The following is a 16,134-nucleotide window of genomic DNA, read 5'->3' as shown; positions in this document are numbered from 1 at the left end:
CATCAGGTTCACATTTTTACACATTTTTTAAGTAATATTACTTAAAAAAAATTCAACCTTCCAAAATTCACATTTTTTGTTGTGTATTTTAAAAAATATAACTTGGCCAAGAACAAAACGTTCGTCATACCCTATTGTTCAAAAGTTGGCACATTTGTCTACTAAAACATTTTAAAAATATAAAAAAATCAAAAAGGTTAAAGTTAAAGATGGTGTGTTATTTAAAAAAATATTTTTTTAAGAGCGTAGCTTTTTTACTGAATATTCCTTATCATAACCTACAACTTTGCTGAAGACATCAAATCGATCAGAAGATCCCTTCTTGAAAAATAGATTTTCGAATGTTGTCATAGCACTTTTCTATGGGCAGCCCCATTTTTTTTACTTTTTTGGACATAAGGAAACGTTGGACAATGTTCAATACGAATCAAACAAAACAAAAAAAATCGAAATCAAGTTTTTTTCTAAATTCTAGAGAAATACTCTAATAATCTAATTAAGCAATGTTGGCAAAAAAGTCATTTTGTTACACTCTAACAACACAGAAAAAAAAAATGATGGTAATATTCATCAGGAAATGGTGACAGATCTTGTGGCAAAAAAATGTGTAATATTACATCAGGAATTGGTGAATATACAACAGTTTCTGATGAATATTCATCAGGTTCACATTTTTACACATTTTTTGAGTAATATTACTCAAAAAATGACTAATATTCAAACTACCACATTTTCAACATTCCAAAATTCAACTTTTTTTTGCTGTGAAGAATATTCCTTCAAAATATAATACAGTTGGCTCTCTCGTTGTCGCTATTGTAGGAACCGTCGAGAGCGGGAGTAATCAAAATATAGAACGAAAAATTAAAGCAATCTATTATCGCAATCTATCAATATTGATATCGAGAAGATCGACAGCTAGAAAGTCCACTGTACAAAACCTTACAGCTAAGTTCAACTTTTGAATAAAACATCAAAATCGAAACACCTTGTGACACAAAGTACAACAGCTCTTTTCCTCTAAAATAGAGAAAGGAGTGTCAAATTGCCGTCATACATTGCTTGTCTGGGGTGCAAAATTGGTCAAGATATCTCCCCTTCCCCTTTCCACCCGTTACATTTCCCCGATCTGTAGAGAAGGCCACAAAAAGGACGATTTTATATGCTGACTTCTCACTTCTTTCAGCGCTAAGAAACTGATGAAGACAATACGCTAGGAAAAGCTCTTTCTTCAGTTTTTCTACCCCCAGCAAACAAAGACAAATAAAGCCCTCAACGGAGTTGGCTCCGGTCTTTTGCGACCGGATGTTTAGTTCCAGTCAATAAAATATGTTATTGGTTTGTTCTCGCGTCTTCGTCTGGTCCGTGTGTCTGGTGAGGTGGGCTTTGGTCCGTTGCAGATTTGAATGACTTTTGCACAGAATGTTCTGCCTCGACGGAGGTTTGAGCCAAAAAGTTAGACGATTTATGGCGATCGGGCGAGATTTGCTGAAATCTGAACATTCTGCACGGGGGCAGTGATAAATTAGTGGCCACGATGGTCAAAATTTCGGACTAAGATTAATCTTTTGATTGTGTCTTCATCAGTTGGTTGAAGTCGTAAAAGTTGTGGTTTCAGATCAATGTTTTGATTTTTAATCTACAAGTGCAGAAACGCGTAGGCTCAGTGATCTCTGTTAAGTCTACCTGCTTCTTGCACGGAACCAACCAACCAACCAACCGTAACGTTACGACTACTTGCTACTCACTGCTTAGGTCGACGCCAAACGGTCTATCACGAACGGCTTGTTGGACGCCACACGCATAGTTCCGCTTCAACGACTTCACTTACGACTTGGAGATCGGTGATGACTTACAGCTTGATGCAGCTTAAAACAAGAGAGTTAACCTTTGTGTTTGTTTATTGAAAGAGATCAGGTTTTAACAGAGTTCTGTACTGCGTACAAATTGCTCCAAAAAGCAAACTTCTCCTCATCAAATCCATCGATTAGGTTCAACTTAACCGGTCTGCTCGCGTCATTGGAGTTTGTAAACTCAAGCAACGGACAGCTATCAGCAGTACAAGGCAGGCCAGCAACTCCATAGTAAGCGATGTAGCCGAGATACTCCACAAACAGCTTTGCCATGTACCACGCCGGTGATCCCACCTTGAAGTCGGGAAACAACTCGGACGCCCGAAACAGGTACAGCAGCTCATCGGCGTGACTGACTCCAAAATCGCCCTGCGTATAGCTGTTGTAGTACGACTGCGAGTACGGTCCCCTAAAGTTGAAGTAATACACACTCAGCGGTGCGGTTCGATTGTTCAACGCGAGGATCTGCTTTGCGCCGAGAACCACACCGTAGATGATTTGTCCCTCGGAGAGCATCTTGAAAAAAGTAGGGGTAATTCTCTACCAACTCACACAGCAGTTGCCCCGACCCCTCTTCGATTTGCGTGAAACTTTGTCCTAAGGGGTAACTTTTGTCCCTGATCACGAATCCGAGGTCCGTTTTTTGATATCTCGTGACGGAGGGCGGTACGACCCCTTCCATTTTGAACATGTGAAAAAGAGGTGTTTTTCAATAATTTGCAGCCTGAAACGGTGATGAGATAGAAATTTGGTGTCAAAGGGACTTTTGTGTAAAATTAGACGCCCGATTTGATGGCGTACTCAGAATTCCAAATAAACGTATTTTTCATCGAAAAACACTAAAAAGTTTTAAAATTCTCCCATTTTCCGTTACTCGACTGTAAAATTTTTGGAACATGTCATTTTATGGGAAATTTAATGTACTTTTCGAATCTACATTGTCCCAGAAGGGTCATTTTTCATTTAGAACAAAATTTTTCATTTTAAAATTTCGTGTTTTTCTAACTTTGCAGGGTTATTTTTAGAGTGTAACAATGTTCTACAAAGTTGTAGAGCAGACAATTACAAAAATTTTGATATATAGACATAAGGGGTTTGCTTATAAACATCACGAGTTATCGCGATTTTACGAAAAAAAGTTTTGAAAAAGTTGGTCGTCATCGATCATGGCCATTCATGGTCACCCGCGACAGACACGGACGACGAAACAAAGAGAAACGCAAAAGTAACTTTTTCAAAACTTTTTCGTAAAATCGCGATAACTCGTGATGTTTATAAGCAAACCCCTTATGTCTATATATCAAAATTTTTGTAATTGTCTGCTCTACAACTTTGTAGAAGATTGTTACACTCTAAAAAATAACCCTGCAAAGTTAGAAAAAACACGAAATTTTAAAATGAAAAATTTTGTTCTAAATGAAAAAATGACCCTTCTGGGACAATGTAGATTCGAAAAGTACATTAAATTTCCCATAAAATGACATGTTCCAAAATTTTTACAGTCGAGTAACGGAAAATGGGAGAATTTTTAAAACTTTTTGTGTTTTTTTCGATGAAAAATACGTTTATTTGGAATTCTGAGTACGCCATCAAATCGGGCGTCTAATTTTACATAAAAGTCCCTTTGACACCAAATTTCTATCTCATCACCGTTTCAGGCTGCAAATTGTTGAAAAACACCTCTTTTTCGCATGTTCAAAAATGGAAGGGGTCGTACCGCCCCTCCGTCACGAGATATCAAAAAACGGACCTCGGATTCGTGATCAGGGACAAAAGTTACCCCTTAGAACAAAGTTTCACGCAAATCGAAGAGGGGTCGGGGCAACTTTTCCCGATTTCGTGTGAGTTGGTAGAGAATTACCCGTAGATGTGGTTTGAATAGTTTTTATCAGATTAGACTTACCGTCTCCAGATTGCCCACATTCTTCTCCGTTAACCAGCGATCGTTGGATCCATCCGGGAAGAATCGTTTCTTCAACATTCGAACACTTGTGGGATGATTGACCGCAACAAGTCGGGGAATGTAATCCGCAGATTTCTCGTTCAGCTCGTTCAACAAACTGCTGTTACTGAGTAGAATCGCCGACGTATACGCTCCATCGTTCGGTAGGAATCCCATCGTATACGGAACCTGGTGATACCTTCCCGACCTCCAAACCTCCCTTGGATCTTCACTGATGAATGTTTCACCGTCTACGTAACGCTCAATAGTCGGATGCCACCGAAGAATCGGATGAACGTAAAAGTACTTCAGCTTGTCGATACTCTTGGCCAACTCCAGTCCATCGACCTCCCTCAGTGCATTAACTAGCCGCTCCGTTGACAAGCTCGACGCGTTGGAGATTCCAACTGCGCCAGCTTGCCTTCGAGCTAGTGCTAGCTGATCTACGGAGTAATACCGTGACCCAAGCGCACTACCACTCATACTGACAGCTCGCGCGAAAAGTCCCTTGCTCTGCGGCGATACCATATGGTACTGCACCGAGCTACTTCCGGCGCTTTGACCCACGATCGTTACAAGATTCGGATCACCACTGAAGTGCGCGATATTCCGCTGAGTCCACCTCAACGCAAACAGTTGATCCTTCAAGCCGTAGTTCCCCGGAGAAGTGCGATCTTCGGTTGACAAGAAACCAAAAACGCCCAAGCGGTACTGTGAAATCACCAGGATAACCTTCCCGGTGTCCATGAACCGCTCTGGTCCAAACTCTCCCATCGAGCTGGAACCGGCAGCGAATGCTCCACCGTGGATGAAGAAGATCACCGGAAGGGGTCCGGTGACATTCCGCGGTCGGAACACGTTCAAGTACAGGCAATCTTCACTGCCCTGCACGGTTTGAAGAGGTCGAATGTCGTTCTTCTGCAAGCATCGACTGCGTTCCCACGAGGCGTCGTAATCCCCATCCCAGGGATCGTTTCGTACGGGATTCTGTGAAGATTTACTCAACGAATCGTCCTTCATACCAATTTAAATACGACTAACCTTAAATCGCAACTTCCCAACCGGTGGCTTTGCGAAAGGAACTCCAAGGTATCCCTCATACCGATCACCATCGAGACCGTTGAAGTACTTGCCCTGAAGGCACCCATCGTGGATGCAAACTCTTGGCTCTGGAAGAATTCGTTCAAACGCGTAACGATCTCCAATAGCAGCTAGTCCGCGATCGAGCCTAGCTGCGAAACCGACGAGAAACACTGCAAACAGTTGGTAGTTCATGCTTGGACTAACTTAAACGAGCTGTTAACTGATGTTCTTTAAATGAGTTATGCAGGGCACGCAGAACATGCCGGCGAAGCCGGTAGTCGTTTGAGGTGTTAACAATTAAGGTAGCTTCAATCAATCAGATCGTAGTTTATTTAAGTTCAATAGTTTTGCAACGCGTACAGCTTATCCCAAAATGTAAACATTTCTTCATCGAATCCATCAATCAAATCCAGAGCTACAGGTTTGTTCGGATTATCGGAGTTTGTGAACTCCAGCAGCTGACAGCTTTCCGCTGTGCAAAGAGGTCCCGCAATCCTGAAACAAACAAAAAACGTTTGAGAAACACTTCATCAACCATCTACATCACCACTTCTTACCCGTTGTACGCAATGTCAACGTAATAATCCACGAGAACCTTCGCCATGTGCCACGCCGGTGATCCCACCTGGTAGTCTGGCACACCTCCGGAACTCCGGAACAAGTACAGCAGCTCATCGGCGTGAACAATCCCGAAATCTCCGTAAGTGTACGTGTCGAGGTACGACTGCGAGTACGGTCCGGTAAAGTTGAAATAAAACACACTCAACGGTGAGGTTCTGGATTTGAGCGCAACGCTCTGCTTGATGGTCTTTATGATGCTGTGGTAGAAGACTCCCTCGGTAACCATCTGGAAAAGTATTCAAAGTTGATTTCAATTCTTATAAACACTGGACGAATGACTAACCTTTTGAAAGTTGGGAAGATTCTCCTCAGTGAGCCACCTCTCGTCACTCCCATCCGGGAAGAATCGATCCTTCAGCATTTGAACACTCGTAGGATGATACGCTCCTACAATCAGCGGAATGTACTCCACGGAATGATCGTTCATCTCGTTCAGCAGGCTTCTATTGCTCAGTATGATTGACGAGTACAACGATCCTTCATTGTCCAACAGACCAACCGTGTAAGGCACTGGGTAGTAATTCCCAGACTCCCACAACACTCTCGGATCTTCACTCATGTACGTATCCTCGTCCACGTAACGCTCCACCGTCGGTTGCCACAGCGTGACCGGATGTACGTAGAAGACCTTCAGCTTATCGATACTCCTAGCCAACTCCAGTCCATCAACCTCCCTCAACTCTTCAACCAACTGCTCCGTAGTCAGTTCCGTTGCATTCGCGATTCCAACGACCTCTGCCTGCCGACGCGTCAGCGTCAATTTGTCAACGTCGTAGTGCCAAAAGCCAAGCGCACTTCCACTCATGCTAACAGCCCTGGCGAATAGTCCCCTAGTTTGCGGGGACATCATGTGGTGCTGCACCGAACTGCTTCCAGCGCTTTGTCCGGCTATCGTTACCAGCTTTGGATCACCTCCAAAGTACGCGATGTTCCGTTGAGTCCACCTCAACGCAAACAGTTGATCCTTCAAACCGTAGTTCCCCGGAGAAGCGCGATCCTCAGTTGACAAGAATCCAAACACAGCCAAGCGATACTGAGGGGTCACCAAAATCACCTTCCTGGTGTCCATGAACCGCTCTGGTCCAAACTCCGCCATCGAGCTAGACCCGGAGATGAAAGCTCCACCGTGGATGAAGAAGATCACCGGAAGTGGACCGGTGACATTCCGCGGACGGTACACGTTCAAGTACAGGCAATCCTCACCGCCCTGCACCGTCTGTTGAGGCTTGACATCGTTCTTCTGCATGCACCGACTGCGTTCCCACGTGGCGTCGTAATCGCCACTCCAGGGATCGTTTTGAACCGGATTCTGTGAATACCAAACCTAGTAACAACCCCTCATACGAATCAAACGTCCCGACTCACCCTAAACCGCAACCGTCCAACAGGTGGCTTTGCGAAAGGAACCCCCAGATAGGCCTCGTACGGACGCCCTTCCAAGTCGCTGTAGTACCTCCCCTGAAGGCATCCATCCTGGATGCAGGTTCGAGGCTCGGGAAGAACCCGGTCGAACGCGAACTGGTCCCCAATGGCGGCGAGACCGCGATGAACCGCTACAATCAACAGGGCAAAAAGTGGTGCTAACGTTGGGCCGATCATTTTGAGAGTGTTGAAACGATTAAAGTGGTGGTTTTATAGACGTCTGGGGAACGCTCAAGGGTAGACGATCAACTGTGGTGCGTTCTTTAGTGCAGTTTTATGCGTGCAGGTAATTGAAGCGTTCAACATCATAAGTGTTGATCAACGAATGTTCAGCTGGGGTGACTATGTACGCACTATTTTGTTATCTTTTCCGGTAGCGTTAATTGAATGGATTGCCCTGGTTTTTGATTGCACAGATCTCCGATTCTTTTGGATTCTTTTCAATCAAAAACTAAAAACTAAAAATTAAAAACCAAAAACTAAAAACTAAAAACTAAAAACTAAAAACTAAAAACTAAAAACTAAAAACTAAAAACTAAAAACTAAAAACTAAAAACTAAAAACTAAAAACTAAAAACTAAAAACTAAAAACTAAAAACTAAAAACTAAAAACTAAAAACTAAAAACTAAAAACTAAAAACTAAAAACTAAAAACTAAAAACTAAAAACTAAAAACTAAAAACTAAAAACTAAAAACTAAAAACTAAAAACTAAAAACTAAAAACTAAAAACTAAAAACTAAAAACTAAAAACTAAAAACTAAAAACTAAAAACTAAAAACTAAAAACTAAAAACTAAAAACTAAAAACTAAAACTAAAAACTAAAAACTAAAACTAAAAACTAAAAACTAAAAACTAAAAACTAAAAACTAAAACTAAAAACTAAAAACTAAAAACTAAAAACTAAAAACTAAAAACTAAAAACTAAAACTAAAAACTAAAAACTAAAAACTAAAAACTAAAAACTAAAAACTAAAACTAAAAACTAAAAACTAAAAACTAAAAACTAAAAACTAAAAACTAAAAACTAAAAACTAAAAACTAAAAACTAAAAACTAAAAACTAAAAACTAAAAACTAAAAACTAAAAACTAAAAACTAAAAACTAAAAACTAAAAACTAAAAACTAAAAACTAAAAACTAAAAACTAAAAACTAAAAACTAAAAACTAAAAACTAAAAACTAAAACTAAAAACTAAAAACTAAAACTAAAAACTAAAAACTAAAAACTAAAAACTAAAAACTAAAAACTAAAAACTAAAAACTAAAAACTAAAAACTAAAAACTAAAAACTAAAAACTAAAAACTAAAAACTAAAAACTAAAAACTAAAAACTAAAAACTAAAAACTAAAAACTAAAAACTAAAAACTAAAAACTAAAAACTAAAAACTAAAAACTAAAAACTAAAAACTAAAAACTAAAAACTAAAAACTAAAAACTAAAAACTAAAAACTAAAAACTAAAAACTAAAAACTAAAAACTAAAAACTAAAAACTAAAAACTAAAAACTAAAAACTAAAAACTAAAAACTAAAAACTAAAAACTAAAAACTAAAAACTAAAAACTAAAAACTAAAAACTAAAAACTAAAACTAAAAACTAAAAACTAAAAACTAAAAACTAAAACTAAAAACTAAAAACTAAAAACTAAAAACTAAAAACTAAAAACTAAAAACTAAAAACTAAAAACTAAAACTAAAAACTAAAAACTAAAAACTAAAAACTAAAAACTAAAAACTAAAAACTAAAAACTAAAAACTAAAAACTAAAACTAAAAACTAAAAACTAAAAACTAAAAACTAAAAACTAAAACTAAAAACTAAAAACTAAAAACTAAAAACTAAAAACTAAAAACTAAAAACTAAAACTAAAACTAAAAACTAAAAACTAAAAACTAAAAACTAAAAACTAAAAACTAAAAACTAAAAACTAAAAACTAAAAACTAAAAACTAAAAACTAAAAACTAAAAACTAAAAACTAAAAACTAAAAACTAAAAACTAAAACTAAAAACTAAAAACTAAAAACTAAAAACTAAAAACTAAAAACTAAAAACTAAAAACTAAAAACTAAAAACTAAAAACTAAAAACTAAAAACTAAAAACTAAAAACTAAAAACTAAAAACTAAAAACTAAAAACTAAAAACTAAAAACTAAAAACTAAAAACTAAAAACTAAAAACTAAAAACTAAAAACTAAAAACTAAAAACTAAAAACTAAAAACTAAAAACTAAAAACTAAAAACTAAAAACTAAAAACTAAAAACTAAAAACTAAAAACTAAAAACTAAAAACTAAAAACTAAAAACTAAAAACTAAAAACTAAAAACTAAAAACTAAAAACTAAAAACTAAAAACTAAAAACTAAAAACTAAAAACTAAAAACTAAAAACTAAAAACTAAAAACTAAAAACTAAAACTAAAAACTAAAAACTAAAAACTAAAAACTAAAAACTAAAAACTAAAATGTAAAATGTAAAATGTAAATGTAAAATGTAAAATGTAAAATGTAAAATGTAAAATGTAAAATGTAAAATGTAAAATGTAAATGTAAATGTAAATGTAAAATGTAAATGTAAATGTAAAATGTAAAATGTAAAATGTAAATGTAAATGTAAATGTAAAATGTAAAATAAAATGTAAATGTAAAATGTAAATGTAAAATGTAAATGTAAAATGTAAATGTAAATGTAAATGTAAAATGTAAAATGTAAAATGTAAATGTAAATGTAAATGTAAAATGTAAATGTAAAATGTAAATGTAAATGTAAAATGTAAATGTAAATGTAAATGTAAATGTAAATGTAAATGTAAATGTAAAATGTAAATGTAAATGTAAAATGTAAAATGTAAAATGTAAAATGTAAAATGTAAAATGTAAAATGTAAAATGTAAAATGTAAAATGTAAAATGTAAAATGTAAAATGTAAAATGTAAAATGTAAAATGTAAAATGTAAAATGTAAAATGTAAAATGTAAAATGTAAAATGTAAAATGTAAAATGTAAAATGTATTGAGATTTTTCTATAATTTATTCACGTCACATCTGCTTGTTTCCATTATTTTAAATAAAATACATTAAAATATATTTGATTGACATTAGTTCAGTGGATCAATCAAACCGTAAGTTTTGACAAGATATAACTATTTATAACATGATTACAAATCAAACTCACCCAGACGTCCTTCTAAAGCATTTAATTCAACCTATAAAACCACTTTACGCAACAAAAAAGCAAACCACATCAACAAAATGAATCACACATCATTGCTACTAACTCTCGTTGCCATTGCTGCAACCGGTCTCGAGTGTGGCTACGCCGCCATCGGGGACCAATTCGCGTTCGAACGAGTTCTGCCAGAACCGAGACTATGCATCCAGGATGGCTGCCTTCAAGGGAGGTTCTTCAACGGAGTTGGAGCTGATCAGTACGAGGGATATCTTGGGATTCCTTTCGCCAAGCCTCCCGTTGGGCGGTTACGTTTCAAGGTGAGTAATCTTTCAATTTTGTGTAAGGGGCTATTACCTAAGTAGTTCTTCACAGAATCCCGTACGGAACGATCCCTGGAGTGGAGACTACGACGCCACGTGGGAACGCAGTCGATGCCTGCAGAAAAACGACATCTTTCCTCAGCAAACTGTGCAGGGCAGTGAAGATTGTCTGTACTTGAACGTGTTCCGACCGAAAAACGTTGCCGGACCCCTTCCGGTTGTATTCTTTATACACGGTGGAGGATACAGCGCTGGGTCAAGTTCGATGGCGGAATTTGGACCAGATCGATTCATGGATACCAAGAAAGTTATCCTGGTGATTCCCCAGTATCGCTTGGGAATTTTTGGATTCTTATCGACGGAGGATCGCGCTTCTCCGGGGAACTACGGTTTGAAGGATCAACTGTTTGCGTTGAGATGGACTCAACGGAACATCGCGTACTTTGGAGGTGATCCCAAACTTGTGACCTTGATGGGAAACAGTGTTGGTGGAAGTTCCGTGCAGAATCACATGATGTCCCCTCAGAGCAAGGGACTCTTCGCCAGGGCTGTCAGCATGAGTGGAAATGCGCTTGGCTTTTGGAACTACAACATCGATCGTCTGGACTTGGCTCGACGTCAAGCGGAAGCCGTTGGGATCGTGAACGCTACGAGCATGTCTACGGATCAGCTCGTCGAAGCGCTTACAGAGGTGGATGGGATTGAGTTGGTTAGGAGTATTGACAAGCTAAAGTACTTCTACGTGCATCCCATCCCACTTTATCATCCGACGGTGGAGCGAGTCGTTGATCAGGACACGTTCATCAGTGAAGATCCACGATTGTTGTGGGAATCTGGACGATATGAACCTGTCCCGTATACGATTGGATTTCTACCAAACGAGGGATCCTTCTACTCATCGGTCATACTTACGAACCTAACATTGCTGAACACGCTGAACAATAACTCTGCAAAATTTATTCCGCAACTCGTTGGTGCGAACCACCCTGTGAGTGTTCAAATGCTTAAGGATCGATTCTTCCCCGACGGGAGTGACGAGCAGTGGCTTACGGAGCAAAATCTGGAAAATTTGACAATTGCAAGTATGATCAAAAATTAAAATGAACTTAAATCATCATTACTTTCTGAACCTTTCAGATGATAAGTGAGGGACTGTTCTACCACGGAATCGTACTCACCGTGAAGCAAGTCCTCGCTTTGAAAGACCAACAAGCGCCCCCCTTGAGCGTTTACTACTTCAACTTTAAAGGACCGTACTCGCAGTCGTACTACGATACGTACACGTTCGGGGATTTCGGGATCTGCCATGCCGACGAGCTGCTGTACCTGTTCAAGGCGAGCGGTCTCTTTGCGGACTTTGAGCCGCAATCGCCGGCGTGGTACATGGCGAAGGGATTTGTGGATTATTTTGTAGAAATCGCCTACAATGGGTAATGTTTCTTCACGATTAACTGCCCTTTAATTTAATATCGAAAATTCATTCATTTCAGAACGGCAGGCCCCCTCTGCGCCATCGAAAGCTGCCAGTTGCTGGAATTTAAAAATTCGCAGGATGTAGCCAACCCTGTTGAGCGAGGTCGAATCAATGGGTTCGACGAAGACAAGTTTGATTTTTGGAACAGACTGTATGTGATGCAAAACTACTGGCAATTTAAATCTTTAAATTTGGAAGAATCGGCTTCACAAAATTGAAATCATTTCTGTAATATTGGTACGCAAAATGTTAAACATAAAAATAAAAAGATTTAGTTTTGATAGTAGAAGAGTACTTAGGGAACATCCATAAACCGTCTTATTACATATATTAAAATATCGTTTCTTATTCTCAAACAACTAATTCTTCCTCAGCATCTACAGTTCAGAATCGATTATCCGAAGTTCAATTATCCAAGGATTTGAATCAAGGTAAAAAAAAATCATGCTTTTTATATTCTTACTGTTTACATTAAATTTAAGTTCATTGACCCAATTTTAGTCAAATTTTAGTTGTTGATTGGCTATAAAATCACCAAAGGCATTTCTCAATATTTTGTCACCGCCATTTTGTCCGCCATCTTGTATTTAAAAATTCTAAATCATTTTTGAGCAGTTTAGGTGTCGTACACAAGGTCTACAATAAAAAAATCAAACACCAAAATAACTTTTTTTTTCGATATTCGATTACTTGACTGTACAACAAGTTCAAAACAAAATAAGTTATGTAGGCGTCATCCATGAAGTACGTCACGCTCCAAGGGGGAGGGGGCGGGAGGTTGTCGCACGCGTGACAAAGTGTGACATAGGGGGGAGGAGGTTCTAAGAGAGTGTGACGTCACGCTAGACTATTTCTTGAATACTGGAAATCCAGTCTTAAAATATATTTAAAAAAAGTATAGTGATTGATAAAAAACACGCCGATTTTAGCGTGACATACTTTATGGATGACGCCGTACCTATTGCTCTTTTTATCACAAAAAGTAATATTCTTGAGTCAAATAAACCAAATAAACCAAAATAAACTAAACCAAACCAAATAAACGGAATAAATCAAAATTCCAGTTTTAGGGTGTTTTTTAATACCCCTGACTCAAGGCGGTTTCAAAAACTCCCAAAAAACAAAAACTGTAATTTTGGTTTACTGGACCTTTCCAAAAAAAATCCAGAATTTAAGAAAGAATTCATTAGGTATTTTTTTTTCAAAAACGACGAAAAAGAGAATCTTTTGCACATTTTTTTATTAAATTTATTGTTATGGCAACATAAAATTTTGCATAGTATCTTTAGTGATGTGATGGAAGCAAGGGCGTCTATGCAAAGTGTCACCTCACCTAGCGCTCACATTCGATTCCATTACCAGAATGCCTGCGAGATCATACATACATACATTCATCTAAAATACAATTTAGCATAGCATTAGCATAGCATTAGCATAGCATTAGCATAGCATTAGCATAGCATTAGCATAGCATTAGCATAGCATTAGCATAGCATTAGCATAGCATTAGCATAGCATTAGCATAGCATTAGCATAGCATTAGCATAGCATTAGCATAGCATTAGCATAGCATTAGCATAGCATTAGCATAGCATTAGCATAGCATTAGCATAGCATTAGCATAGCATTAGCATAGCATTAGCATAGCATTAGCATAGCATTAGCATAGCATTAGCATAGCATTAGCATAGCATTAGCATAGCATTAGCATAGCATTAGCATAGCATTAGCATAGCATTAGCATAGCATTAGCATAGCATTAGCATAGCATTAGCATAGCATTAGCATAGCATTAGCATAGCATTAGCATATCAGTTTTTTTTAATATTTGTATGGCCCTCTGATTTTCCAGACCAATTTGGAGGGGGAGAGGAGTGTATAAACTTTGAAAATTAGTTGCAACAACCTAATTAAAAAAAATCCGTCTGCATCAAAACAGTTTGTTAAAGTTTTTTCTTTGTGGTTTTATTCAACAAAATAACATATCCGAATTTTTCGATTAAACACCTTAAATCTACACAAATTAGCAGCTGCTCAATAGTTCTGCATAGCATACAAGTTATACCAGAATGCAAACTTTTCCTCGTCAAACCTATCAATCACTTTCAGGTAACCCGGGCTGTCCACCTCGTTGTAGTTGGTGAATTCAAGAATTTCGCAGCTTTCAGCTGTACATGGTGGCCCCACAATCCTGTAACAAAATGAATTAATACTTTAAATAACTAACTAAAACTTGCAAGCAACTATTTCTTACCCATCATACGCAATGTTGATGAAATAATCGACAAACACCTTGGACGCGTACCACGCCGGCGTTCCACGTTCAAAGTCTGGATAGAGACCGGTCGACCGGAACAGGTACATCAGATCGTCGATGTGAACGATGCCAAAATCTCCGTAGGTGTAAGTGTAGTAATAGGAGTGCGAGTACGGCCCTTTGATGTTGAAGTAGTACACACTGAGGGGTGAGCTCTGGGCTTTGGCAAAAGCAGCTTGCTTGACACTCAACTCAATGCCATGCTTGATGAACGCTTCGGAGAACAGCTGGAAGATTTGATTGAATTAGTTTGTGTGTTTTTAGGTGATTGAAATTGAGCTTACATCTTGTAAATTGCCAACATTTTTCTCCGTTAGCCATCGTTCGTTTGTTCCATCCGGGAAGAATCGATCTTTCAACATTTGAACACTCGTTGGATTATAGACGCCAACGATTCGTGGAATGTACTTGGAGGAGTTTTCGTTCAGCTCGTTCAACAATGTTTTATTGGTAAGTAAGATGGCAGAAGCAAACGCGGCTTCATTTGGAACAAAACCCATCGTATACGGAACCTTGTGATACCTGCCTGCGGCCCACAAATCCCGCGGATCTTCACTGATGAACGTTTCTTCATCCACGTAACGCTCCACAGTGGGATGGAACAGGGTGAGATCGTGAACGTAAAAGTACTTCAGCTTGTCAATACTTTTAGCCAGCTCGAGACCATCCACCTCCCTCAGCGCTTCGACAAGCTGTTTCGTAGTCATAACCTCAACGTTCTGGATGCCAACTGCGTCCGCTTGGCGTCGAGCCAGAACCAAGGGGTTGACGTTATAGTTCCAGAAGCTAAGTGCGCTTCCACTCATACTAACGGCCCTGGCAAATAGTCCCTTGCTCTGCGGGGACATCATGTGGTACTGCACGGAACTTCCTCCAACACTTTGACCCACGATCGTTACAAGATTCGGATCACCGCCAAAGTACGCGATGTTCCGTTGAGTCCACCTCAACGCAAACAGTTGATCCTTCAAGCCGTAGTTCCCCGGAGAAATGCGATCTTCGGTTGACAGGAATCCGAAGACTCCCAGTCGATACTGTGGAATCACAAGAATGACCTTCTTCATGTCCATGAACCGCTCCGGTCCAAACTCTGCCATCGAGTTTGATCCGGAAGCGTATCCCCCTCCGTGGATGTAGAAGATCACCGGAAGAGGACCGGTGACATTCCTCGGCCGGAACACGTTCAAGTACAGACAATCTTCGCTGCCCTGCACCGTTTGATTCGGACGAAGATCGTTCTTCTGCAGACATCGACTGCGTTCCCACGTGGCGTCGTAGTCTCCACTCCAGGGATGATTCCGAACGGGATTCTGAAATCATTCACTCCACTAATAGCGCCACATTACCCCTTCAAATGATTTACTAACCTTGAATCGTAACTTGCCTACCGGAGGCTTAGCGAAAGGAACTCCAAGATATCCCTCGTACTGGTCCCCCTCCAGGCCGTCGAAAAATCTTCCCTGAATACAACCATCTTGGATGCAAGTGCGCGGCTCAGGAAGAACTCGTTCGAACGCGTATCGATCACCGATAGCAGCCAACACTAACTGGATGACTGCTGCAGTAGCTATAGCAAGTAGCGCTGCCAACGTTGAACGATGCATTCTGGTTATGGTTTTGGCACGAACGGTGCGTTTGCGTTGTTCTTTTAAAGACTCGATCAGGAAGGACGCGCAGCTGTGCGGTCGGTGAGCCGGGTCATGTTATTTGCGATGTTAGACATGGATGGGTTTTGCTCCAGATGAACTGTTGCACTGGTTTTTTATGAGTGCCTACTGATTCATTCGTTCATTGCTAGTCAGTTTAGTGGATTCTCAACTATCTGTAATCAAGGCTCCTTAAGATTTTGTCATTGTTATAAAATCAACCCTTCTTTTTTTGAATATTTTGTCATAACATCACTAATGCTAAATTTTCAACATAAATATTTTT

General features: G+C 38.7%; 4 protein-coding genes across 4 annotated transcripts; 1 reads left to right on the top strand and 3 right to left on the bottom strand.

Moving 5' to 3' along the window:
• Positions 1-1,913: 1,913 nt before the first annotated feature.
• Positions 1,914-5,070, bottom strand: LOC6045866 (venom carboxylesterase-6). The gene is made up of 3 exons (XM_001863117.2): positions 4,837-5,070; positions 3,757-4,782; positions 1,914-2,369 (listed from the first exon to the last, which is right to left on the bottom strand). The coding sequence occupies exons 1-3, from the start codon at positions 5,068-5,070 to the stop codon at positions 1,914-1,916; spliced, it is 1,716 nt and encodes a 571-aa protein (XP_001863152.2).
• Positions 5,071-5,183: 113 nt separating this feature from the next.
• LOC6045867 (venom carboxylesterase-6) lies at positions 5,184-7,098 on the bottom strand. The gene is made up of 4 exons (XM_001863118.2): positions 6,865-7,098; positions 5,783-6,808; positions 5,436-5,725; positions 5,184-5,373 (listed from the first exon to the last, which is right to left on the bottom strand). The coding sequence occupies exons 1-4, from the start codon at positions 7,096-7,098 to the stop codon at positions 5,217-5,219; spliced, it is 1,707 nt and encodes a 568-aa protein (XP_001863153.2). The 3' UTR covers positions 5,184-5,216.
• A 3,073-nt stretch (positions 7,099-10,171) lies between these two features.
• LOC6045865 (esterase E4) lies at positions 10,172-12,320 on the top strand. The gene is made up of 5 exons (XM_001863119.2): positions 10,172-10,408; positions 10,464-11,489; positions 11,549-11,841; positions 11,902-12,015; positions 12,260-12,320. The coding sequence occupies exons 1-5, from the start codon at positions 10,172-10,174 to the stop codon at positions 12,318-12,320; spliced, it is 1,731 nt and encodes a 576-aa protein (XP_001863154.2).
• Positions 12,321-13,828: 1,508 nt separating this feature from the next.
• LOC6045871 (venom carboxylesterase-6) lies at positions 13,829-15,806 on the bottom strand. Its single transcript, XM_001863120.2, has 4 exons — positions 15,570-15,806; positions 14,487-15,512; positions 14,140-14,429; positions 13,829-14,076 (listed from the first exon to the last, which is right to left on the bottom strand). The coding sequence occupies exons 1-4, from the start codon at positions 15,804-15,806 to the stop codon at positions 13,920-13,922; spliced, it is 1,710 nt and encodes a 569-aa protein (XP_001863155.1). The 3' UTR covers positions 13,829-13,919.
• Between the last annotated feature and the right edge of the window lie 328 nt (positions 15,807-16,134).

Source organism: Culex quinquefasciatus, chromosome 2 (genome assembly GCF_015732765.1).
Source record: "Culex quinquefasciatus strain JHB chromosome 2, VPISU_Cqui_1.0_pri_paternal, whole genome shotgun sequence".
Taxonomy (NCBI): Eukaryota; Metazoa; Arthropoda; class Insecta; order Diptera; family Culicidae; genus Culex; species Culex quinquefasciatus.
Note: the sequence above shows the minus strand (reverse complement) of the source record. Positions and strands in the feature narration are given on the sequence as shown.